Consider the following 27,019-nt stretch of genomic DNA (forward strand, 5'->3'; position numbering starts at 1 on the left):
TTCTGATTTCTTACTCTTTTGCATGTTTGTAACACGTAACTGTTCCAAATCACAAAACAAACTTAAATATTAGACAAAGATAACACAAGTAAACCCAAAATGCAATTTTTAAATGAAGGTCTTTATTATTAAGGGAAAAAGAAATCCAAACATATAGGGCCCTGTGTGAAAAAGTGATTGCACCCGCTTAACACATAAATTAACTGTGGTTTATCACATTTTTGGGAAGCTGATTTCAATTTTCATAGCCACACACAAGCCTGATTACTGCCACACCTGTTCTCAATCAAGAAATCACTTAAATAGGACCTGCCTGACAAAGTGAAGTAGAACAAGAGATCCTCAAAAGCTAGACATCATGCTGCGATTTAAAGAAATTCAGGAACAAATGAGAAGCAAAGTAATTGAGATCTATCAGTCTGGAAAAGGTTATAAAGTCATTTCTAAAGATTTGAGAATCCAGCGCACCACCATGAGAGCCATTATCCACAAATGGCAAAAACATGAAACAGTGGTGAACCTTCCCATGAGCGGACGGCTGACCAAAATTACCCCAAGAGCACAGCGACGACTCATCCAAGAGGTCATAAGAGACCCCACAACAATATCCAAAGGACTGCAGGCCTCACTTGCCTCAGTTAAGGTCAGTGTTCATGAGTCCACCATAAGAAAGAGACTGGGCAAAAATGGTATGCATGGCAGAGATCCAAGATGAAAACCACTGCTTAAAGGCTCGTTTCAGTTTTGCCAGAAAACTTCTTGATGATCGCCAAGACTTTTGAGAGAATACTCAGTGGACTGACGAGACAAAAGTTTAACTTTTTGGAAGGTGTATGGCCCATTACATCTGGCGTAGAAGTAACACAGCATTTCAGAAAAATAACATCATACCAACAGTAAAATATGGTGGTGGTAGTGTGATGGTCTGGGGCGATTTTGCTGCTTCATGACCTGGAAGACTTGCTGTGGTAAATGGAACCATGAGTTCTGCTGTCTACCAAATAATCCTGAAGGAGAATGTCTGGCCATATGTTTGTGACCTTAAGCTGAAGCGCACTTGGGTTATGCAGCAGGACAATGATCCAAAACACACCAGCGAGTACACCTCTGAATGGCTTAAGAAAAACAAAATTAAGACTTTGGAATGGCCTAGTCAAAGTCCTGACCTTAATCTGATTGAGATGCTGTGGCATGACCTTTAAATAGGCTGTTTATGCTCCTAAACCCTCCAATGTGGCTGAATTACAACAATTTTGCAAAGATGAGTGGGCCAAAATTCCTTCAGAGACTCATTGCCAGTTATCGCAAATGCTTGATTGCAGTTGTTGGTGCTAAGGGTGGCCCAACCAGTTATTAGGTTTAGGGGCAATCACTTTTTCACACAGGGCCCTGTAGGATTGGATTTCTTTTTCCTTAATAATAAAGACCTTTATTTAAAAACTGCATTTTGTGATTACTTGTGTTATCTTTGTCTAATATATAAATTTGTTTTGTGATCTGAAACATTTAAGTGTGACAAACATGCAAAAGAATAAGAAATCAAGAAGGGGACAAACACTTTTTCACACCACTGTATTTGTTGTGAGAAAATCATCCAGCCCTTTTTTTAAAGTTGTTATAGTGTCGGCCATCACTACCTCTTGTGGTCGGCATTCCACAGTCTGATTGCTCTAACTGTAAAGAACCCTTTCCTATTTACCTGCCAGAATCGCCTTTCTTCCACCCGTTATGAGTGCCCCCCTGGTCCTTAGTGTGGTCTTTTGAAGGAATAAGTTATGTGTTAGTCCTTAGTACTGACCACACATATATATTTCATGTAAATGAAATCCCCTCTGAGCCGTCGTTTTTCTAAGCCAAGCAAGCCCTACTTTTCTAACCTCTCATCATATGAGGGGCCTTCCATCCCTTGTAATAATCTAGTTGCCGCCTTTGAACTGACTTCAACTTCTGAATATCCTTTTTAAAATGTGGAGCCTAAAACTGGATCCCATATTCTAGATGTGGCCTCACCAGTGATTTATAGAGGGGTAACAATACATTGGGATCACAGGATTTTATCTTTTTATACATCCTAAAATCTTGTTTGCTTTTGCGGCTGCTGCTTGACATTGAGTACTGCTGCTCAGCTTACTTGCAACCAGAATACCGAAGTCCTTCTCCTGTTCTGTAGTCCCGAGTATACTCCCATTTAAGATGTATGCAGCAATAGGATAGATTTTTTTTTCTTCTTTTTGGCGTTAATGTATTTCTAACATTTTTGGGGGATTTATTTTAACATATTGCATACATTGAAATTGTAATTGTGCAGCTCTGGATGCGACTCTCAGGTGCCTTACAGAAAAAGAGGAATTCAGAGATGACTTACAGAGATATTGTACGGAACAGCTCCAATGATGAAACTCTAGCTGCTAAACAGGTATGGGGGACATTAAATCATTAAATTGATAGTTTGTGTGGTTTGACTCTTTTCTTAGTTTGCATGTTTTTTTTTTATTTTGGGCTTTTCCCCTTTTTATCGTTTGTTTTTTTTTTCTGACCTTCCAAACAATATTTTAGAAGACTGACAAATGGTAGTTTTGGTTTTGACATATACTGCTGTCCATTTCTTCATAGAGATAACTGCAGGAATATTTCTTATATATGAGGCTCTATTCACATCAGCATTTAGGAATCTTGTTGTTCTGCTTGAGTAGAACCAAACATTTTTTTTCTTATTTTATTTTGTTTTTAGGCTTTATTGTTACAAAGTACCAATCTTCGATTTTCAATATGACTCAATAATGTTACCCAAGACCCGCTTACCCCTCAATAGCATACCAGGGTGATGTGAAGATTAAAAAAGTTCGGAGAGAGTTTAAACTTTTCATCTTGGGTTCAATCCTGGATCCATTAATTTTAATGCCTTCAATTATAGGTGTTATGTTCTGATGCAGTGCACCTGATGAACCCGATTGTCTGTAATGGGATCTAGCAAAAGGATGTCCTCTAGGACAAAAAGCCAAATTGATGCAAAATGTTGCTCTAATACGTCTGGTCTTCTTGGCCGGATCTGCCATAAATGCTAATGTTCACAGACCCTAAATGTGATACTGATGTAAGGTTTCCGAGTGCAGCGTTCATAGGTGTCCTTGGCTGTCATCTGCTTTATCCCGCACATTTCTTTCCCCATTGCTTGTGTTACTGTGTGTTTCTTCCTTTTGTCTACGTTGGGAGATCACTGCACAGCATCTCATAATGTAGATCATGATCTGCACAGACACCCACATATTTCTGTGCTGAACAGAGCCATTAGCGTTGCAGAAAAAAAATATTTCTCCGTGAAAATGTTTTACAAAAAAGGGATAGTCAGTTTTTTTTCTTACTTAAATTGATGCATTTTTGACTACAAATAATTTTTGGAATTGGGATTTTTTTCCCACTTTTTGCTTTCTGTATAGCCCCTGTATTGCTTTGTCTAATGCTGGCTGCTGAATGAGTTCACTGAGAATCAGTCCGTGAGCTCATTCTGACTCTCCTATGGGAGAGTTTCTAACTCTTTTATTTTTATTTTTTTTTCTGAGCTCCTCTCACCTGATTTTTGACCAGAGACCACATCAAAGTTGAATGTGCAGTGAATCAAAGAGCTGGTAAAAGCCAAACGGTGCAACATTTTTAATGAAAGCAAATGACAAAAATTATTTTTAGCCCCAAATACATGTATTTAGGTTAAAAATTAAATATGAACTCCTATAGTTGCAGAGAAGAGCTGAATGTATGTATTCCCAAAAATTCCCATACTATATTATGCTGTGAGACAATCCGGTTGCATATTTCACACTACTAGAGACCCTGTTCAGTATGAGTACATGCCACTATTATACAATGTGTGTAGTCTATTGTAACATTTTCTGTCATCCTGATTGTACTTCATTGACAAAGCTAAGGTCTAAAAAGCAATAAATGTTCTTGCCCTGTCTGCAGATTGAGAAGGATTTGCTCCGCACCATGCCCAGCAATGCTTGTTTCTCCAATCTACAAAGCTCTGGTGTGCCTCGTCTCCGAAGAGTGCTGCGTGGCTTGGCATGGCTGTACCCAGATATTGGGTATTGCCAAGGCACAGGCATGGTGAGTCTGACATGAGAGTTTAGGTTTATTGCCGACATCTTTGTAGGTGAGATGTGTTTTCTGACTTTCTGCCCCGTTTTTTCCAGGTGGCTTCATGCTTACTGCTCTTCCTAGAGGAAGAAGATGCTTTCTGGATGATGAGCGCCATTGTAGAAGACTTGGTGCCGGCTTCTTATTTCAGCACCACTCTGATTGGTGTTCAGACGGATCAGCGGGTATTAAGGCACCTCATTGTGCAATACCTCCCACGGCTGGACAAGCTGCTACAGGAGCACGATATTGGTGAGTGTCTGAGTGGACTCTGACTCCCATCGTTGTCAATGGGAATCGGTACTGTACTAAATGTGGTTCATACAGAAACAAGAATAGTCTTATCATTTCTTGAGGCTATTTCGGCAATGGGGAGCCTCACACGGATTAGCCCCAATGAATGAACCAAGACATTGCACAAATCCACAGCAGAAACCCATGGATCACCTTCTGCTGCAGATTCTGCTTCAAATCACTGTCTGATTTTTCGGCATCACAAATAATGTCCTTACACCAATCTGATATGACGCAGAGCTGGATTAGCACAATGTCTGACTAATGCTATTATTGGTTCAACTACTGACCCATTTTAGGCATTTGAACAGATGCATTCATCATACACACTGCCCTGCTGCTTTATTGTGGCATCTGCTTACTCTTGTGCATGAATTACCTCTTCCATTGTGTCTTCCTGTCTCACTGCCTGCAGAGCTGTCTCTTATCACTTTGCACTGGTTCCTCACTGCATTTGCCAGCGTGGTCCATATCAAACTGCTGTTACGGATCTGGGATGTTTTTTTCTACCAAGGTTCTCTTGTCCTGTTCCAAAGCACCCTCGGCATGCTAAAACTTAAGGTAAAGTTGGCTTGTGAAAAATATTTTAGCTACATCTTGTGTTGCACTTTAGTGGGACGGTGTGTAAAAATGGCTAATATATGCTTTGTTGTAGAGGATGTTCATGTAGCATTAAAGCATTTTAAGGGATAGGTGATGAATGTTCTAATTGCTAGGAGTTCCACCACTAGAACCCCACCGATCACTAGAATGGGGTCCTGATCCCTTGTTTTTCCTCATTTCCTCCAATAATGAACAGAGCAATATGTTCAAACATGCAGTGCTGCTCCATTCATTGACTATCGGACTGCTAGAGATAACCCGTCCAAGTATTGGGGGGACCCACAGTGATCAGACATTGATCGCCTATAATAAGGATAGGCAATTATTGACATTATTAAAGAGAACCTTTCACTAGGTCAAAAGTGACAGTTTTTGTTCTTTTTTTCTATTACCTCTGCTTATTTATTTTTTAAATCCGCCATACTGCTAGAGAGATATGGGCCTTTTTAGTTACTGCAAATTTTTATGGTCTTTTTCCAAGGGTGTATGGCTCACAGGATCCTTATGGGCCTTGGCTCACAGGATCCTTTGGGGCATGGCTCTAAGGATCCTCTGGGGCGTGTCTTTAGACTACTCTACATTATTATCCTGTGAGCCACGCCTCTCGTAAAGACCATAAAAATTTGCACTATGTAAATGGAAAAAAAGTCCTATCTCTGGAGCCATATGGCGGATTAAAAAAAACCCAGAATAAACGGGAGCAGTAAGAATAAAAAAAAGCATTAACTGGCCACTTTTGACCTGGTTACAGGTCTTCTTTAAATACCATATTCTCATACTTAATTGTTTGTCATTTGTTGTGCTATTGATTGCATAATGGAAACCAAGCCACATAAACCAACCTTTCTTAAGATGATATCCATGTTATAGTCTCTTCTGTAAGTAGACAAGCTAGAGATGCTGTAACATTATTATTTTTTTTCTCTACCTTCAGGAGGAAGAGCTCATCCAGTCTGAAAACTCTGCCGCCATCTTTAACACACTGTCGGACATTCCTACCCAGATTGAGGATGCAGATGTTCTTCTGCGGGAAGCCATGATGATTGCAGGAACTCTGACGGAAGTTATGATTGAGGCTCAGAGACGCAAACATCTGGCTTACCTCATTGCAGACCAGGGCCAGCTGCTTAATTCCACTGCGGCTGTGACCAACCTCTCTAAGGTGAGGGGCGAGAGGCCGTGTAAATTGTAAGTGCAGGTTTTGTAGAATAGAAATGTTTAGATGGAAAATACAAAGTACACGGTGACAGCTGTAATATTGGGTAGGTGATAAAAAGTGGTCTGGGGAATCATTTGTCTTTCATTTGGAAACCCTACTCAAAATTGGAGGCAAAGTCCATTTTTAAATGGGCATTGCAGATTCCAAAATGTATCACTTATCCAGTGGACAGGTGATATTTGTATGATCGGTGGGTGTCCCACTGATTTTCAGAATGGGAGTTTATTCCCTTTGTTCTTCGTTGGCTGTTAGACCACGGCCAAGAAGAGTTGATCAGCAGGTTGTACATTCACTCTGCAGCTTCATTCATTGTCTGTGAGATTATCTATAGTATAGCTCAGCTGTCGTCAGAACCTCAGAACCATGGGCGGGGGTAAGTCAGGGGTCCCACGCCGATTTAACAATTACTACCTAGACAGTGGAGACTGGAATACCGCTGTACTAGAGTTGTTTCAAATAGTCAGGGTTGCCAACCTTTCAGAAATTACAGGATAGTCCGTAAGAAGAGGGCACATTTTTGTCCTATCCTTTAAAAAAAAAAAAAATGTAAGGCTTCCGTGATATTTTTTTTTGAAGCCGAAGAAACTTATACAGATTATTTTGCCTTTAATTATGATCATTTTACAGTGAACACAGGTGATGTCTTGATATCAGAATTGTGGGCTGTAGACATACATCACTTATAACCATAATGATTCATTCTGATTTTCCAATGTCTCCTTAAAAAATATCGTCTGTCCGTGATTTTTTAATAAGTTGTCCAGAAAAAAAAAAATTCCAGTTGGCAACCCTGTGAACTACACTCGATCTTTTAAAGAAGGACCTGTTACCAGGTGAAAAGTAGCCAGATTCTGCTCTCATTTTATTCCCGCTGCTCTTATGACTATTCTGGTTTTTATTTTGAAATGTCCCTTACGGTTCCAGAGATATTGGCCTTTCATTTTTCATTTAGTGTTAATTTTTATGGTCTTTTCTAAGGGGGCTTGGCTCACAGGATCCTCTGGGGTGTGTCATTAGGATGCTGTGCATTATTAACCAGTGCGCTTCGCCCCCTTGTAAGGACCATAAAAATTAGCAATCAATAAAAAGTCCTGTTACACTGATCCTTTATCGCCGATGATTTTAGAAGTGAGACGTGAAAAAAAGGAAAGTACATGTAAAATATCCTTATTGCCAAGGGCGTGCATTACGGCATTTTGCTACCACCTTGTGATCTATTTTCTATGGGCTGGAGGCCACTTATCTTTATTTATATCCCATTAGTAAAATCGCTAATGAACAGTTCATTGTACTTTCTCATTTGTTGTTACCATAGGGATAAACACTTTTATGTTCTTGGCTGCACACAGGTTGTGTAACACAATATATAACGTTCTTCAGCGTTACCCTGAGGTCATTTGTTATTCCTCTCCTTGCAGTATGATGTATACAGGAGTGACAGGAATGTATTTGTTCCGCTGATTGCTCATGCAGTATCATTGTCCTCCTGGGCCATGTGTAGTAGTGGCCGCCTGGGCCATTTGATACAATGGCATTTTAGAGTGCTCAGAAAATAATGACTTCCTTCTTTATGTCCTCAGATTATGAGAAGGCAAAGTCAGCGCAGGAAGTCTGGGATCACAACCCTTTTATTTGGTGGGTATTTTTTTCACATGTGATTGAGATTATTCATGCAGCCAGTGTCTCTAGGTCTCCATCCATCTGTTGTCACTGGGAGCTCCTCCATGATTCTTGCTGTCCCCAATGATTTTACATCCCGCTCTCTAAAATGGAGCTTTTCACTATTAAAGAATTTTCCTCGAATTCTCCCGTCACATAATTCAAACGGCAGCCCGTCTTAGTCACGTGTCAGGACAGGCTGCAGTCTGAAGAAACACAGCTAAGGGGGTATGATGATCCAATGTATGAATAAGCCATATACTTTTTTCACAGGTGATGATGACTTTGAGGCCCTAAAAGCCAAGAATATCAAGCAGACCGCACTAGTAGCCGATTTGAGAGAGGCCATCCTGCAAGTTGCTCGTCACTTCCAATGTTCTGACCCTAAAAACTGTAATATTGTAAGTCTAGTTATCATGTCTTCTTGCTGATAAGATTCATACAATTTTCTATTAAAGGGTTTTTTCCCACCCCTTTCTTTTAATTAACATATAGCCCAAGTGTACTATAAAAAAAAAATAGTACATAGACAAACATGGATCCCACCGTGCTGCTATGTCCGGTTCGCTGGGTCTCCACATATTTCCTTTTCTCATCCAGTCTAATCTGCATGTGTACACTGCAGCTTATCAGTGGCTGCAGCAATGAATGGCACATTATTGCTGCAGCCACTGATTGGCTGCAGAGATCAGGAGCCAACCAAGCCTAAAAAGAAGTGGCCAGTGGCAGGGAACATGGGAAGCGGGCCGAACGAGTGAAGGGGTGTCCATTGATGATAATTTTTTTTAAAGCTCATTCATGACATATATGTTAATTAAAAAAAAAAATGTGCAAATCCCTTTTAAATAATGATTACTGTAACATTACCACTAGGTAAAAAACTCCGAACTCTAAAATTGTGTGCAAATAGTTTACATGCAGTAGCTGAAATGTCAGTGTATGTCAGCTTCTCATACAGGTCGCATGCCAATGCTCCCGGTGTTTATGTCCCTCTTGTGTGGTATCCCATACACTGAAAATGTGGCTATCTACATTGCCCTGTTGCTCTTCCTGTCTCCGATGGTATTGTGTTTCTCATGCTGGGCAGCCACAGTGTCCACAATAAAGTGAGCTGTACAGCAGTCTCTCAGTAAGCAGATCTGTGTGAAGATGGTGCGCAATTACAGCATTACTTAACCTTTGTACTAGAAGGGCATACAGCCACCTATATGAATGCAATATATGTCTGCTTGAAGAAAGAATCATAATAACTGGATTTCTTTACATGGTAATTTCACCTGATGTGCTGTACAAGATATTGAATGTAAAAAAAGAATTATTTCTGAGCTTTAGAATCATCATCTGATGGGCATTCAGATACTTCTCTGTTCTATAATCTTAGAAACCCCCATTGACCTAAATTGGTGTAATTCTTAACATGTCTGTTTTGCTATTTATTTTGTTCCATCATGAAATAACACTTCTGGAGCATCTTCTTTTTAAACTCTGCATTTTGCGGTTCCTCTGTTATTTTAATAAAAGTGTAACTCCACTTTTACAAAACGTCCAACATGTCGCCATTTGGGTGGGGGGTTTGTTTGCTAAAAAACACCCGTAAGTTGCTAACATGAAAGAGCAGAAGTTCTCAGCCAAGTGCTATTCATCTGAAACAGAAGACCGACTTATTAGATAGTATATCAATTACGTAGCAGATCCCTACTAAACAGAACTTCTGACATGTCTCTATATGTTGTCAAAAGATTTGTAAAAGTGCAGGAACTCTAACAATTAGGACTAAATTGACAATTGGGTGTTTCCATTCCATCAAAGAAGGTGTGTCTCCACATATTGTGTCACTGGAAGCTCTGATTGGACAGTGTCAGCCAATATAGGGTCACACCTTCAACTAATAACATCCAGTTGTCAATTTATTAATACAGTTCTAAGAGAAAAAAAAACAGGAATAAGATAATGTAGAGTTACAAGAAAAGACTTTCTAGGATTGATATTTCTCGGAGATTACAAGTATTTCAGGATTGGTGACAGATTCTCTTTTTATGTTAATATTTACACCAAATTTGAAGGTTTATGAATAGGTTGATCGTGCACGCTAGTTATTATGCACATACCTAACCGCTTAAAGGGTTATTCCCAAAATTGTAAATTATGCTTTATCCATAGTATAGGGAATAGCTTACTGATAACTGATAGGGTTAACTTATTGATCAGTTTGCGAACCCTCAGTAATCAGCAAGTTATTCACTAGCCTATGGATAGAGGTTAACGTATGATTCTTGGTATCATCCCTTACTTGATCCTCCGTAATGCAGTGAGAAAGTTAGCTTGTACATCTGTACAGGACCTGGTGGAAAGACAATAATTCCCATAATGAAACCCACTACAGTGATCTGTACAAACAACACAACATCAAGGACTGCTGAGAGATTTCCGCCCTGAGGCTTGTAGAATAGTGAATGCAGCTCCAGAGTATATTACAGGCTGTAGGAGAATATCTGCAATATACAGGGTGATTCATTCGCTACTTTACCTGGAAAAATCGCTGTAATCTCTAAAAGAGACGATTTGTCGTACTCAAGTTTGGACTATACATACTTTGGTTCATGAAAAATTGATGTTTTAAAGCAGGAGTTGAAAATGTTCACTGTTTGCATCCAAGCATGCTTCGTTCCATATTGTTGGATGTATTCCGCAAGATGTCTGGGGTCATAGCCTGAATTTCTCGCTGTATGTTCTCTCGGCGCGCCTGTAATGTTCGTGTCTTGTTACTGTACCCCCGACCCTTCAAGTGGCCACAAGTGAAAAAATCTGGCAATAAAATGAATACTTTTCTCTTGATCGGGTGAACTCAACCTTTCTTGGCCGCTTGTAGACATGTGGAATAGGGCTTGCCTGTCTGAAGTTCATTTGGTTCTCGTAAACCAAAGTCTGTACAGTGCAAACTTCAGTACGGTCAACCATCTCTTTTTAGAGTTTACAGCTATTTTTCTGGGTAAAGTAGCGAGTGAATCTCCTGAATAAGAAATGTACATTCGTAGAATCCCAACATTGTACAAAAGTGAATCCTGTATGTAAATTGCTAAAAGGTAATCTTCAGGGATCACAGGTCAGAACAAAGAACAGGAGTGATTTTTTTAATCTAATTCATAGATTCCTTAGTACATAGAATTCAGTTGGAGAATGGATTTTTCAAGTTTTCATTTTACTTGCATTGGGTGAATCGGATTTTTAGATATTATGTTCTTTTTTGGTTCTGTCTGATTTTAGGATCTGTAAATTAGACATGTTCTGGCCATAAGATACGAGTCTAACCTGTGGGACCCCCACTGTTGCTGAAACTCCTTACTACTATTATACAAATATGTTACAAAGAAAAGAATACAGTGGAGCATGAATGTTAGATGTACATGCCACCATCACTAATTGGCTCCTATCATTTCAGGACCTGACACCTGATTACAGCATGGAGAGCCACCAGAGGGACCATGAGAACTACGTGTCGTGCTCTCGAAGCAGGCGCCGTAGAGCAAAGGCTCTCCTAGACTTCGAGCGTCACGATGATGACGAGCTTGGCTTTCGCAAGAACGACATCATCACGGTATAACTATTGGGCAGATGAGTGGGTGCATTTATATAGGGTGTACAAATAACAAGAATAAATTCAGTGATTGCATTTAATTATTATTTTAGATAATTTCCCAGAAAGATGAACACTGTTGGGTTGGAGAATTAAATGGACTCCGAGGTAAGCATACATCAAAGCATATAATGACTTTCTGATCTATAATATTCATCATCTTATTATTATTATTATTTTTTTTAAATAATGAAATCTTTTAGGCTGGTTCCCTGCAAAGTTTGTGGAGATTCTTGACGAAAGAAGTAAAGAGGTTAGTATACTTCATCCTAATGGCAGTCAAAATGGAGCCAAAGATGAATGTATGTGTAAATAAATAATATGGATGGACAGGATACAGTGCAGTCATATAGTACTGCTTGTTACATAACATCTTAATCGCTTCCGGACACAGCAGTCATGTCATGTGTATAGGGAGGGAGCTGGAGCTGCTGGGTTATAAGAGACCCATGTCAGACCTGCTATTCAGCCAGGAGGCTGCATTTCCACTGTAACTTGTGTCCAAGTTACAAGGGAAATAAGATGAAAATAAAAATATTTCAATATCTAAATGCTCCCCCAAAAGTATTTTTATGACCTTACAAGTGGCACAATATGTAAGATAAATGAAAAATTAAAAAATAACAGTTACAAAAAATTAAATAAATTAATAATTAAAAAAAATCCTACTGTCAATCCAAATTACTGTTACTAACCCCGCCACCATAAAAAAAGTGTCCATTATCTAAAAATATTTGTTACGGAATGGAGAATAAAATTCTAAATGTTAAATAGAAAACAAGACCACTCGTGCTAACTAATGTGTCTTAAATCGGAAACGTAACACCCCTGGAATGGTGGACAATAGCCAGATGCAAAAATAGATAAATGATACCACAGCTCTAGAATGTTAAAATTACATACACTGATTTGGTGTATCAGTAAGACCCATATAGGGTTAAGCCTGCGGGGTCCCACAACTGGACATTTTTTTTTTATCTACAAAAATTAAAGAGCCTGAATATGTTGGGGTGATTCCCTTAAGACATGGCCCATATGCATTGAACCATGATACAGTAAAGACACCTGTAGGGGAGGGGGTTTGCTGTCACAAAGCTGTACACATAGGTAGAAATAAACACCAATTAAATGCTGATGACCAAACTGGTTGTAGCATGTAAAGGACTATAGTGCATACATTTAAATAAAAATCGTCAACCAGTGTGGTATACAATAACTAGCTAGCTAAATTAGCGGGTAATGACAAAAGGCACTAGTGGATGCAGAATAGAGCAGCCCTTCAGATCAGTGGATTGGTCTGAGATGGAGTCCAATGCTTACTACTTGAGTCCACAAATGAGCGTTGGTGCCCACACAAGGAAAGGGTCCGTGGACCTCTCACTGTTCTGAACAGTCTGCGTGCAATCACGGTCTCTGTGGTCAGAGGGTGCGGTGAATTGCCAGCATGGGTCGCGGTGCAAGGGCGCAGGGAGCCCCAGCCGGTGGCTGACCTGCCGCTACGCAAACCGCGTGTAGGGGATTAGCAGCGGCGCGTGACGTCACAGGTTTGCCCAGGGACGGAAGCCTGGGTGTTCCGTCCTATTCCTTACGCATTTTGGAGATGTTCCGATCTCATTCATCAGAGGGTGCTGTCAGCTTTGTGACAGTAGACCCCCTCCGCTTTAGCTGTCTTTACTGTATCATGGTTCATTGCATATGGGCCAAGTCTTAAGGGAATCACTGCAACATATTCAGGCTCTTCACTTGTTTTAGATAAAAAAAAAATTTTGTCCAGTTGCGGGACCCCGCAGGCCTTGCCCTACATGGGTCTTACTGATATACTGATTTGATGAATGTAATTTTAACATTCTAGCATAGTGGTATCATTTATCTAAATTTCTAAATATATTTTAATGGTCCTTTGTGGTGATTAATAAATGTGAAAAACAGACTTTTATTTCCCCTTTTTTTCTGCCGATATCGTCCGATATCGGCACAAAAAAAAGAGAGAGAATATGACAGTGATATAAAAATGAAGCCCTATGTTTCATGGAACAAGAGGCAAAAACTACTTGAATATCCAGACGAGAAACATTTTTATCGCTTTTTAAATTGCATCTATGGAAAAAAAAAAATGCCTGGTCAGGAACAGGGGTAAATTGCCCGGTCTTGAACTGGTTAAAGGGGTTATTACATGCAGCAGGTACCAGCCTAGATTTTTACAGGTGATGATCAGACTATATGGAAATGCTTTTGAATTTGGTACATCACATTCATACGACTATGGAAATAAATTGACATTGTAAATGGATAACCAGGAGAGACAACCCCATGTGTATTTGATCTGTTGGGGCATCTGAATATTATACAAGAGCTCTTATTTTGCCAAACTTAAGACATCATTGTCTTAAGTGGATGGCCATTAATCTGAATAGCTGCCGTGTAATAGTACATTTCCACCAAAAATGGCTGTTTGCAAGTGGTGCCACAACCCAGGTAATCAGCTGATCACCCCACCTTTTGATGAAGCTACCCCTTTGGATGAATGCCATCGCCTATCCAACATTATCGGCAGTGTTATCCATTAGTAGTAGTTTTTAAAATGTTTTGTGATGCTATGTTGTATAGTTAACAATATTTCTCTCTGCGGTAACACCATGCCGCTAGTAGGAGAACTGGTCACTGGGCCATTTGTTTCTTACATATATCTATTTTTGCTCTGACACAGTATTCTATTGCGGGTGATGACTCGGTCACAGAGGGGATCACTGACTTGGTTCGAGGAACTTTATGTCCTAGTATTAAGGCAATATTTGAGCATGGACTGAAGAAACCATCTCTGTTAGGAGGTCCCTGTCATCCTTGGCTTTTTATTGAGGAGGTAAGAGGTTCATACACAATCTGCAGTACAGATCTTGCAGTTATGAGTAACAAGACACCCTTGCATCCCAGGACGATGAGGGGAACACTGCCAGGGCACTTATTAATCTTTTTCTTTGTAATATTATTTTTAAATGCAATACAAAGTTTCATGTTAATCTTCTTGTATGTGTTCTTTGGAAGCCGTTTAAAGAGGACATGTCACCAGGTGAAAAGTGTCCAGTTTTTTCTTTAATTTATTCCTTTCCTCCCGCCCCCCTGAGTATTCAGATTTTTGTTTTTTTTTTTAAATCCACCATACGGTTCCAAAGATATGGACGTTTTTTATTTAGTGCTAATTGTTATGGTCTTTACAAGGAAGCATGGCTCACAGGCTCCTCAGGGGTGTGTATTTAGACTATGCTACATTATTGCCCTGTGAGTCACACCTCCTTGGAAAAGAACATAAAAAGGAGCACTAAATAAAAAGGCCTGTATTTCTGGAACCATATGGCAGATCTGAAAATTACAAAGATCGGAATACTCAGGAGAGCAGTGGGAATAAAGTAAGAGGAACACTGGCCACTTTTGACCTGGTGACAGGTTCTTTTTAAAATGAGAAAATGATGTTTCATATATATAAATTTACTGCCGACTTACAAGATCCATTTCTTAATCTACAATATAAATGTCCATTAAAAGGGTTTTCTGAGATTTTAAAGGAACCTAACAACTGCCCTAGCCCCTAACACATCCACTATAACAAGGGCGTGATAACATGATTTGAGGGAGGATTAGTTTTGCGAAATCAACACTCCCCGCCTCCCTCGACTAGTCACAGATCTGCTTAGCACAAGTGAAGGGTTTAAAGATAATTTTACCTTTTATTTAGCATTCTCTAAGTAACACAAAGGGGATTATTAGAATGTAGGAAAAGGGTACAATAAAGAGTGGCGGTTTGGGGGGGGCTAGGGCAGCTGTCAGGTCATCTATAATAAAGGCAATTTCTCACTTGTCTCCCATAGAAGTGAATAGGAGAGAGTTTTTAGTACAAATCACGACCACTACACAATGTATGAAGCAGTGCCACTTCCAGTGCGCCACAGTACCTTCAAACTGCTAATCATGGGGTGCCGGAAGTGGAACCCGCACCAATCTGATACTGCCGACCTATCCTGAGGATTGGTCATTGATAATAAAGTCCCTATATATAACAGTGTTTCTATATTTTAAGCTTTTTATGTTAACACCATTGGGGTTACTAATTAGTGTTTATTAGTGTCTTTATCATTCTTTTCCTGAAGGCTGCCAGTCGGGAAGTGGAGAGAGACTTTGATTCAGTATATTCACGCCTTGTTCTCTGCAAAACCTACAGGTAATATGATAAAGACCCCAATATTTTCCTCTATTAGACCCTTTTAAGAAAGTAACTAATTTGGCCTTCAGGACGCAGTAGCTATTTAAGTTTTTTTCATCCCTGCCTTCTGGGAGCTGTGACTGCTTGTTTTTAGCAGAATGAGTTGACATTTTCAATGATGCCCTTTTGGAATACTTGACTATTTGATTGCTGTATGAGTCAAATTACTGCAGAATTCCTTTATTTGGCATTTGTTCGTCTAAAAAGTTTAATAATCTATATCCGAACGGCAATATTATATGGGATTTCAGAAGATCAGAAGTGGAAGACGGAGCAAAGTGATTGAAATAGAAAATGAATTTATAGGGTTATATGCAGAGAGAAGGGCCTGCAGCACTGTGTAGAAGCGAGGCGCTGCTGGAAATGTAGTTGTAGCACGTAATAATAGGATCGCCCATTCAGCTATGTGAAGTGGGTTCCACAGAGGGGCAGATAGTGATGAAAAAAGATCCAAAAAGCAAGAATTGTTATGTTGGGCTTGTATTGTATATTAACAATAGATGTGCTGATACTGTGCTTTGTAAAAAAAATAATGCAAATATGGGAATAACCCTTTAAGAAATAAAGTTGTAGTAGCTAATTTTCTGTGATGGTTTTATTACAGGTTAGATGAAGATGGCAAAGTGTTAACTCCAGAAGAGCTATTGTACAGGGTAAGTGATTTTTATTTATTCAAGGTCATTGGTATAATGTTATTAAAGGGACAAGACATTGTTCTGCTCATGATGTCCTGTCATCGGAAAGTCTTGGAAATATAAAGGCTAATATGTAGGTCAACTATACGGATTGAAAATTTGTATGTGCATTGTATTTTTTTTCTGTAACAAATGCATGTGTACATTTGTATGACATACCGTTGTACAGGTTGTGAGCATGCATACTATGTGGTGTGAACAGAACATTGGGTTTCTTGATTGCTTCATTGGGGGACACAGGAACAATAGGTTAGTCTGCTGCCATCAACCCATGGTTCCTGTGTTCTCCAATGAAGATTACAAGAAAGAGATTTTACGGCGATTACCAAAAATGTTAATTTTTTTTCCACGTGGTTTCTATTGGTTTCATACAACACCAATACAAATATTCTAACAACATTGGGCACGTTAGCCGGGTCCCAGCACTCAGAAACATTGCAAAAATGGGAAATGTGTATGTTGTCATTTATGACCTTTTTATAGTCTGCTTGGACATCTTTCTTAATTATTCCTACATAAACCTTTGGAACATGGAACATAAAAATGAGCTTTTTGCCCCCCAGGGAGTACAGTCTGTGAATGTAAGTCATGACGCCGCTCACACACAGATGGACGTCAAGCTCCGTTCACTTATTTGCATCGGCCTCAAGTAAGTCACCTGGATGCCCACCATTATAAATAGTGGTAGACAAATGGTCATGTTTGCATGTTTCATCCAATTTCCGTGTTAAGTGTTGGCTTTAAAAAAGAAAAAAAAACTATAATAGCATTGTCTTTTTTTGCCTCATTCTGTTTGTCAATCACAGTGAGCAGGTCATCCATTTGTGGCTTGAAGTTCTCTGCTCCAGCCTGCAGACGGTGGAGAAGTGGTACCAGCCGTGGTCTTTCCTGAGGAGCCCAGGATGGGTCCAAATAAAGTGTGAACTAAGGTGAGCACATGGCTCTTACTGTGATTGTATCTGTTTAAAGGAACAATCCATTTTTTTTACCAGGCTGCTCTACTGCTACCCTGATCCTATTGCCAATCTGCCAAGACATAGTGACCCGCTGTAACCTATAGGGGAATCCTGGAGCAAGTGTTCAATTACCCTGGAGCGCCACCTCAGGGAAAATTAACGCACATGGAAATCGATGGATTGTGTCTTCCTTTTTCTAGTTTTATATATTTGGAGAGATGTTTGTAGCCATACTTGGTAATAGATGAAGATCCTTCAAAGAGAAACCGCCATTTTAATTTTTTTTTCTCCTAAATCAATAGTACATGTTAAAATAAGCAGCTTTATAATATATCTTACAAAACCAAAGAGAAAATGAACATATACCCTGCTGTAAGTAAATAAGTATAAGTGCATATAAATGTATATGGTACTTCGTAAACGTAAACACCATTTTTGATTAAAAAAAAACGTAAAAGCTATCCCACCAGCGTCAAAGTGTACCCAAATCGGGACGATCCTAACCTCTACTATTAAAACGTTACCATGTGTCATAGTGACGTCAGTTAGAGATGAGCGAGCACTGAAATGCTTGTATGCTCGTTACTCGAACCGAGCAATACCTAATGCTCAGATGTCCATTTCGAGTAACGAGTATAATGGGAGTCAATGGGAAATCCGCGCATTTTTCCCGAAGACCCTACAAAGAGGTCTGGGGGGCAGTGAAAATGTTGAAATGGATGAGAAAAGTGTTGAATGGAAGTAGAACCACATGGGAAGACCCCTGGAAGCATTTCTGACTCCGAGATCACTGCTGAGAACAATGTTGTCACACTAAGGAATGACAATAAAACATTCCAAACCGACAAGAAATTGGCGTTGACAGGAAAAAGAATGTTAAGAAACATTCTTTCCTGTATAATGACTTGTATAGAAGGCAAAATTTAAAAAGTATTTAAAAAAAAATAATAATTTAAGTAAACCAGAATTTAAATTTTTATTAAAACATTTGAAATGTCAGTGTAATTTATGAAGGAAGCAAGAACTGCCAAAAATTAGGGACTCAGATATACCCTGTATTAGACATAAAGGAGGGCCTCATACACATTCTGTTCAAATTGTCATGTAGTGGTTACTCCTAGACCTATAAAGGCTATGCCCTAATTGCAAAGTTTGTCAAAAATTATAAGCAGCACAACACTTCCAAGGCATAGAGGGACAGCAAATTTGTATTATATCTTATCACTGTAATCTGCTTTTTTCACCTCTAAGGCTATGTGCCCACGATGCAGAAATGCTACGGATTTTTCCTGAGCGTTTCTGCTACGGACAAGCGTTTGTGAAGCGTTTTGCACATGCGATTTCGCACGCGGGTTAAGAAGCGCTTTTCCAAGTCATTTTAGCATCACTTGGAAAAGTGCTTGACAACTTGGTCACACTATATAAATCCATGCAACCGGCATGGATTTACAGTGGGTACGGAAAGTATTCAGTCCCCTTTCAATTTTTTCCTCTTTGTTTCATTGCAGCCATTTGGTAAATTCTAAAAAGTTCATTTTTGTTTCTCATTAAAGTACACTCTGCACCCCATCTTGACTGAAAAAAACAGAAATGTAGAAATTTTTGCAAATTTATTAAAAAAGAAAAACTGAAATATCACATGGTCATAAGTATTCAGACCCTTTGCTCAGACACTCATATTTAAGTCACATGCTGTCCATTTCCTTGTGATCCTCCTTGAGGATTATGATCCTCCCCAAGATCACTGTGGCTGAGCTCCAGAGATGCAGTAGGGAGATGGGAGAAAGTTCCACAAAGTCAACTATCACTGCAGCCCTCCACCAGTTGGGCCTCTATGGCAGAGTGGCCCGACGGAAGCCTCTCCTCATTGCAAGACATATGAAAGCCCGCATAGAGTTTGCTCAAAAACACATGAAGGACTCACAGACTATGAGAAATAAGATTCTCTGGTCTGATGAGATGAAGATAGAACTTTTTGGTGATAATTCTAAGTGGTATGTGTGGAGAAAACCAGGCACTGCTCATCACCTGCCCAATACAATCCCAACAGTGAAACGTGGTGGTGGCAGCATCATGCTATGGGGGTGTTTTTCAGCTGCAGGGACAGGACGACTGGTTGCAATTGAAGGAAACATGAATGCGGCCAAGTACAGAGATATCCTGGATGAAAACCTCTTCCAGAGTGCTCTGGACCTCAGACTTGGCCGAAGGTTCACCTTCCAACAAGACAATGACTCTAAGCACACCGCTAAAATAACAAAGGAGTGGCTTCAAAACAACTCTGTGACCATTCTTGACTGGCCCAGCCAGAGCCCTGACCTAAACCCAATTGAGTATCTCTGGAGAGACCTGAAAATGGCTGTCCACCAACGTTCACCATCCAACCTGACGGAACTGGAGAGGATCTGCAAGGAAGAATGGCAGAGGATCCCCAAATCCAGGTGTGAAACACTTATTGCATCATTCCCAAGAAGACTCACGGCTGTACTAGCTCAAAAGGGTGCTTCTACTCAATACTGAGCAAAGGGTCTAAATACTTATTACCATGTGATATTTCAGTTTTTCTTTTTTAATAAATTTGCAAAAAATTCTACAGTTCTGTTTTTTTTTAGTCAAGATGGGGTGCAGAGTGTACATTAATGAGAAAAAAAATGAACTTTTTAGAATTTACCAAATGGCTGCAATGAAACAAAGAGTGAACAAATTTAGATGGGTCTGAATACTTTCCGTACCCACCATATATAGTGTGACCAAGTTAATAGTTAAAAAAAGAATAAAAATGATAAAAAATCAAAAAATAAACATTATACTCGCCTTCCGATGGCCCCCGATCTTCTCTCCGGTGCGTCCAATGTCTTGGGCGGCTCGCGGTGCTGTAAAAGGACGTTCCATGACGTCATTTAGTCATGTGACAGGTAACGCGACCGCTGACGTCAGTGGTCGCGTGACCTGTCACATGACTAAATGACGTCATGGAAGGTCCTTTTACACCATCGCGAGCCGCCGGGGAGCCAGGATGCATTGGAGAGGAGACCGGGGGCTATCAGAAGGTAAGTATAATGTTAATGTTTATTTTTTATTTTAAATTCTTTTTTTTACAGGTACTATGGTACCCGGGTTTGGAGGAGAGTCTCCTCTTCTCCAGACCCGGGTACCATCCGCACATTGAATCGCAGAATATCCTCTTGTGCACATGTAGTCATGCAGATATTAAGCGATTCAATGCAAGTCAATGGCGGCGAAAACGCCGCGATTACGCAAAATTAATGGACGTGCTGCGTATTTTTCCACTATGATAATCCGCAGTGGAAATTTCCCCAGCATGTGCACAGCACATGCGGATTATCATTGGGGAACATGGCAGACCTTCTACCAAGTGGTTTTTTAAGCGTTTCCGCTGCGAAATTGCCGCTGCGGAAACTTTTAAAAAACTCATCGTGGGCACACAGCCTTAGACTGATCATTCATTCTCAATTTTCTATTCATAGATGAAATCTGTTTTCAGAGAATACAAATATTTCAATTACTGAGATAGTAGATGATAGTTGGCTCTCAGAAAGTTCTATGGAGAACTGTAATTGTCCCTTCAGGAGAACTTGCTGCAGAATGTCTGTGTCTGCCTCCAGCTTCTCCTCCTGCTCCCCCTCCCTTCTCCATAGAATTTTAAGAGCACCAGTTGTCATCTCCTATGTTAGTATTGAGATTAACCCTCCTAAAATATCTGTATGTGCATATAAGTCTTAAGAGGTTGAATAAAATGATACCTTGATATCTGCGATACAATGTCTTATTCCAGAGAAATTCATCATTTTTTAAATGTGTAAATGAGCTGTACATAGATCTCCCTGAGAATCCGACTCCAGAGATTATTTTACATTAAAAAGGCATTACTTTTATGTGAGATATGGAGATAAAGAGTCAGTCATTACATGTCTCACACTGGTAATTCCCCCCCCTTTCATGTAAAATAATCTCTGGAAGCAGATTCTCAAGGAGATCTATGTCCGGCCCATAGATCATAACAGCTCTTTTTCATATTAAGATAAACGTGGATTTCTCTGGAAAAAGACATCAGATCACAGATATCAAGGCATCATGTTATTCAGCTCCCTATGACCTACATGTTTATGTAGGCGGCTTAGCAGGGTTGATCCTACTGAGAGATTCCCTTTAACTCTTACTTTGTAAATGGAAGAGGGGGATGTTATGATGGGTATTTTCTGGTTCAGGCTGTGTCCTCCATTAGCTGCTTTCCTATTGGAAAAAAAACAAAACCTTTAACTTTCTTATTTTTTCAGGGTCCTTTCAAAGTTTGCCTTCAGTTTGTCCCCAGACTGGGAATTGCCTGTGAAAAAAGCGGTAAGTCTTCTGGGCTTTTTCAGGGGAATCACGATAGTCGGAGAACATTACTAATCTCCTTCCAAAAATAATTATCCTGCAAGAGCGAATAAGTCTTAAGTGTGGGGCCAAATTTCAAAGAAAAATCACTCTACAAGATTTTTTGGGCTCCTCGAGGCACCCATCCAATAGTAACCCAATGGGTTTGCTACTGTGTAGGTCAGAAATATAGTATTTTTTGCAATGGCGATGTATACATTCATCAGAAAGCAAATTACAAATGTGAACCTAGCGGAGAGGAGTGAATCGAATTTGCGTTGAATCTCATGAAATTCGCAGGTTAAAACAATTTAGAATTCGATTTGCGCAAATTGCCATAGAATATTCCTGCAAGCTTTTTACACATTTCAGAAGATTGCATCAGTCACAGAAGGCTGACATGATCTCAGGAGACACCCATAATGCCATGTATATATGTTGTATCACATGATATTACGCAGCCAATCAGGAAGGACTATCGTAGCCTGTATAAAACCCGAGGCAGGGAATTCAGCAGCTATTTTAGTGTGATTTAGAATAGAAGAGAGGACCTCAGAGCTCACAGCTCAGCAAAAGAGGGGGTGAGGAGGCTCTAAAACATTGGACAAACACTCCAGATAATGTGTTTTATGACTCCAGCACTGATGAAGGTGAGAGTAGTAGTCTGAAGATAATACAGAGAGTGAATTGATTGGGGGAGAGCAATAGCTGATGAGCCAGCAGCAGTTCCAGACTCAGTGTGATTGATCAATGATATGCTGTAGCTGGCATCTGTCCTGTTGCTTTTGAATTACAATTATACACTTTTTTCTTCATTATTAATGCAGCCTCTGGCGAGTGTATTAGTGAGGAGGAAACATTATGGAATATATGGCACATCACTGGTCTCAGTCACAGCAGGATGATGTTACTTCTGACAGCTACACCGTCAGTTTCAATCACTGTTCTGGATAGGATGGTCTGCCTTCTTACAAATTAGTTAAAAGGGATCATTTCTGCACCATTTTTTTTTATTTAAAAAAAACACGCAAAATCTGTCCGTAAACTGTTAGCAAATGGCCTGTTGGTTACTACGTGGTTACCATCCACTTCTATGGTGAGGTCACTTTGAAATGACCAAGCTGTGTTTGCACTTAAGTGCTTGAAAGGGGTCGGATACAGTTTTAGAAGACCTCAGAGTGGTATACAAATCTTCTCAGAGCACTTCGAGTGCCTTCAGATTGCTGCAATTTCGTTAGAAACAAATCAAATTTTTTTTTTTTTGAAAAATTCACCAAACTTGGGGAATTCGAATTTCAAAAGATTCAGTCATCTCTAGAACCTAATAAAACATAATACTCACTAAATTTCTCATATTTACAACCTTACAGGACAAGGAGAAGAAGCCATTGAAGGAAGGGGTACAAGACATGTTAGTTAAACATCACCTCTTCAGCTGGGATATTGACGGCTGACGGTGTTCATCTTCTCCCGCTCAACAAGTGTCTGACCCTATGGAGTCTTACAGAACTTCACTCCAGCAATGCACTTTTTCTATTACTGCCCTACTGCCAAGAACTCTCTTCAAAAATTTCTTGTTAGTATAAAAGATCTCTGGATGTGACCTCAGCCTCGAATGTACCATAATGGCACTGGAGGAACTGGGCATTGACCAGAAAACTTGGGATGACCTTGTGCCACATTTCAGAACTACCCTGCACTGGAACAGTCTTGTCATCTCATCCCATGACAAGTCCGATTGTGTCTGGTTTGATGTGGTGGACTGTTCAAGCTCCTGAAAGTCTATAGCTGTGTACATATAAAATATAGAGAAATATATACGAGTGTATATTTTGAAACAGAGATATGTAGATTTTTCTTTTGTCAACACATTTCCTACCTCCTCTCATTTTCCTTTCACTACTTTGCCACAATGCGTTAGAGAAGAATGTAAGGGTTGTCCAGTACTTGGACAATCCCTTCTCAATTCCTGTGTTTTCCCCCCAGTAAAATAGTAACACTTATAATCACCTCCGATGTGGGCACTATTGCAGCGGAGTCGGCACTGGCTTTTCCGGGGCTCTCGTGAAATTGTCACATGATCTCTGCAGCCGATTAACTCTCCCCTCCTTCGGACAAATCAGACATCCGGAGGAAGTGAGAGACAGATATGTCAGAAGGAGGGGACAGTGAAGTGGCCGCTGTTTGACCTCAGGGATCTGTCACGAGAGCCCTAGTAGAGCCAGTGCCGACAACCCTGGAACGGCACTAACACTGTAGGTGAGTGTAAGGCTGTGTGCCCACGATGCGTTTTTTAAGCGTTTCCGCAGCGGCAAAAACGCTGCAGAAACGCTTAAACGCATGGTAGAAGGTCTGCCATGTTCCCCAATGATAATCCTCATGTGCTGTGCACATGCTGCGGAAATTTCCGCTGCCGATTATCATTGCGGAAAAAAACGCAGCACTACCAATTATTTTGCGGTAGTGCTGCGTTTTCGCTGCCATTGACTTGCATTAGATCGCATGGATTATGCATCACTGTATATGTAGATGCGCATTCCATGCGTTCCAATGTGCGGATGGTACCCAGGTCTAGAGAAGAGGAGACTCTCCTCCGGACCTGGGTACTATAGAAAACATATACACTTACCTTCTGGGAGCCCGCGCTGCGCTCCTCCTTTCTTGCCGGCAGTTTGCGATGTACTGAAGGACCTTCGCTGACGTCAGAGTCATGTGACGGGTCACGCGACGCTGATGTCGGCAGGTCCTTCAGTCTACCGCTGCCGGCAGCCGGGACGGTGAAGGAAGACTGCGCGGGCCATCGGAGGGTAAGTATAGATTTATTTTTTTATTTTTTGACATTCTCTCGGTCACACTATATAAATCCATGCAGTTTGCATGGATTTATATAGTGTGACCAAGTTGACAAGCACTTGGAAAGCGCTTGTCAACCCGCATGCGGAAATGCAAGTGAAGAACGCTTCACTTCCGCATGTCCCTGGCAGGAAAACACATGTACAATCCGCATGCGTTTTTTCTGCCAGGGAGTTGCAGAAACGCTCAGGAAAAATCCTGAGCATTTCTGCATCGTGGGCACATAGCCTAAGTGTTATTATTTTACTGGAGGGAAACATAGGAATTGAGACAGGGTTGTCCGAGTACTGGACAACCCCTTTAACTAAACCTCGAAAGAAAAAAAAATGTTCGCAATATTGCACCCCTCTGATGCACTGCAGGTTCACAGACCCCTTCTAATCGCTCAAACCACTAGACAAAAAAAATCTGCACATGCATTGGTACACAGGCGAGAGTGTAGTGACCGACTAACTTTCCAGTGAGCCCAAATGCTGTTGTGAAAAATGTAGGTTCATGCATAGGGTGCTTGTTGATGAGCATGATATATGGAGGTCTGGGGACCTGAACCACACCAATCATCTATGAATCTGAGGGGCTACAATGCAGGAAAACTCTTTTCAGCGTATAAGATCTGGGCCCTATCTTTATGAATAAGGCTGAATTCATGCTTCCATATATCATGGCCCAAGTACAGGCCGCGATTTCTGGACAGACTGCGGTTCTCCTGACCCGAACTCAACAGCCTGATGTTAGTTTGGAAATGACGATGCGTACTTGGACCATGATATACGAATGTCTGAATTTAATCTAAGTAACATGAGATTGTTACTCTCAATGGATTGTATTACATCAAAGTGTTAAAGAGAACCTGTCGGCAGGTTTTAGACCCCAAAGTAACGTCATCACAGTAAAGTATCTGTAATAATACTTCTATACCTTTATATTACAAATCCATGTCTTCGTTGTCTTGTACCGTCGGTGAATTCTTAGACAAATAAGCTCACACGTGCAGAGGTTTGGCGTACACTTACAACTCTCTGGTTTCTCCAGCCTCTTGCACCTCCTGGCGCCTGCACAATATGTCCGTCTCTGTGACTTGCTCCCATGCCAGAGATCTCGCACAGGTATTGTCACCCTTCGGGGCTGCACATGCACAGATGGATAATCCAGCTCTCGCAACATCATCAGGACGTTACTTTGCATGTGCTGTCCCTGGAATGACGGCACCTGCGCGAGATGTTGTCCGGGAAAGCAAGTCACAGGAGGCCGGCGCAGAGAGGAGAAAGTGTCTGGAGAGCTGTAGGTGGAGGCCAAGCCTCTTCACTTGCCAGCTCATGTGCAAAATAATTACAGGACAATGGAGACACAGGTTTGTAATATAAAGGTAAGGAAGTAATCATCATTAGAGGTACTTTACTGTGATGACGTTACTTTTGGTTCTACAACCCAGCTGAAAGGTTCCTTTTGAAGGCAACTTTGTCTGCTTCATGACTTTGGGGAGCATATTAAAGGTAAAGGACCAGTTGGCTGTGACTTAAATACCCTTTGTAAATTAATTGCTCATATATTGCAGTATTTTGTCAGTTCTATTTTTTTAAATGTCCGAAATACAAAAGCCGATTTAAATTCCAAAATCTAAAAGTTTAGTTTTGTGAACATTCTCTACCAAGTCTCCATAACGTGAAAGCCAGGTTCATATTTCAGTAGTATCGCATCGCTTGTACCCACAGGTGCTGCAATCTTATTGAAACGTGTGAATGTAATATATGAATGTAACTTATGAATATTAATTCTCTAAGCCGACTTCCAAACACAGAATATAAAATGGACATTGGCTTTATGCACCTTTTATATCGGGTACATGTGGAAATGCTACTCTGTTAAAATGTATAACTAAAAAAATATGACTGCATTGGGCCTCATTTATGAAAATGAAGACAGGAAAGTAATGGATGTGCCCGTGTCCTAGCGTCCAAATATAGATAAAAACAGGGATACTTCTGTATGAAGCGTGTGGCAACTTTTTTGCTCTCAAAACCACTTCTGTTTCAATGAAATACAGTGCCTAAATAAACCCGCCATACAGTGTCTATTCCATGACTTCCTCATCCAAGACATATATTCCATGTGTCAGTAGTGAAATTTTGCAGTGCCCAGATAAACAATCCAGATAAATGGCATCGTAGCCCAAGATTTCAAAAACTGACCTCACATGGACCAACAAGAAAGTATCTTAGGCGCAGTATATATTCCTCCACCAGTTTTTTATTTGGTTGAAGCGCAAAAAAAATGACTTTTTGGACACATACGGCCTTTTATTCTAGCAGTACCACAAGCAAATCGTACTGCTCCAATTTA

The 27,019-nt window shown here is 40.3% G+C and overlaps 1 protein-coding gene across 7 annotated transcripts in view; it reads left to right on the plus strand.

The window, feature by feature from the left end:
* The window catches only part of SGSM3 (small G protein signaling modulator 3), a 52,072-nt gene extending 26,149 nt beyond the window's left edge, over nt 1-25,923 (plus strand). For all 7 annotated transcript variants that reach the window (XM_073644345.1, XM_073644347.1, XM_073644348.1 and 4 more), the window contains 17 exons: nt 2,309-2,416; nt 3,961-4,104; nt 4,191-4,386; nt 4,844-4,989; nt 5,966-6,193; nt 7,831-7,885; nt 8,183-8,310; nt 11,349-11,504; nt 11,597-11,651; nt 11,747-11,796; nt 14,251-14,403; nt 15,686-15,756; nt 16,403-16,451; nt 17,057-17,142; nt 17,300-17,422; nt 21,748-21,808; nt 23,197-25,923. In XM_073644345.1, the coding sequence (XP_073500446.1) occupies nt 2,309-2,416; nt 3,961-4,104; nt 4,191-4,386; nt 4,844-4,989; nt 5,966-6,193; nt 7,831-7,885; nt 8,183-8,310; nt 11,349-11,504; nt 11,597-11,651; nt 11,747-11,796; nt 14,251-14,403; nt 15,686-15,756; nt 16,403-16,451; nt 17,057-17,142; nt 17,300-17,422; nt 21,748-21,808; nt 23,197-23,280 (1,893 nt within the window). In that variant the 3' untranslated portion in view covers nt 23,281-25,923. The remainder of the gene's footprint in view (nt 1-2,308; nt 2,417-3,960; nt 4,105-4,190; nt 4,387-4,843; nt 4,990-5,965; nt 6,194-7,830; nt 7,886-8,182; nt 8,311-11,348; nt 11,505-11,596; nt 11,652-11,746; nt 11,797-14,250; nt 14,404-15,685; nt 15,757-16,402; nt 16,452-17,056; nt 17,143-17,299; nt 17,423-21,747; nt 21,809-23,196) is intronic.
* The last annotated feature ends 1,096 nt before the right edge of the window (nt 25,924-27,019 follow it).

This window comes from Phyllobates terribilis, unplaced genomic scaffold (genome assembly GCF_046119375.1).
Source record: "Phyllobates terribilis strain yellow unplaced genomic scaffold, ASM4611937v1 Scaffold_8__6_contigs__length_399053987, whole genome shotgun sequence".
Taxonomy (NCBI): Eukaryota; Metazoa; Chordata; class Amphibia; order Anura; family Dendrobatidae; genus Phyllobates; species Phyllobates terribilis.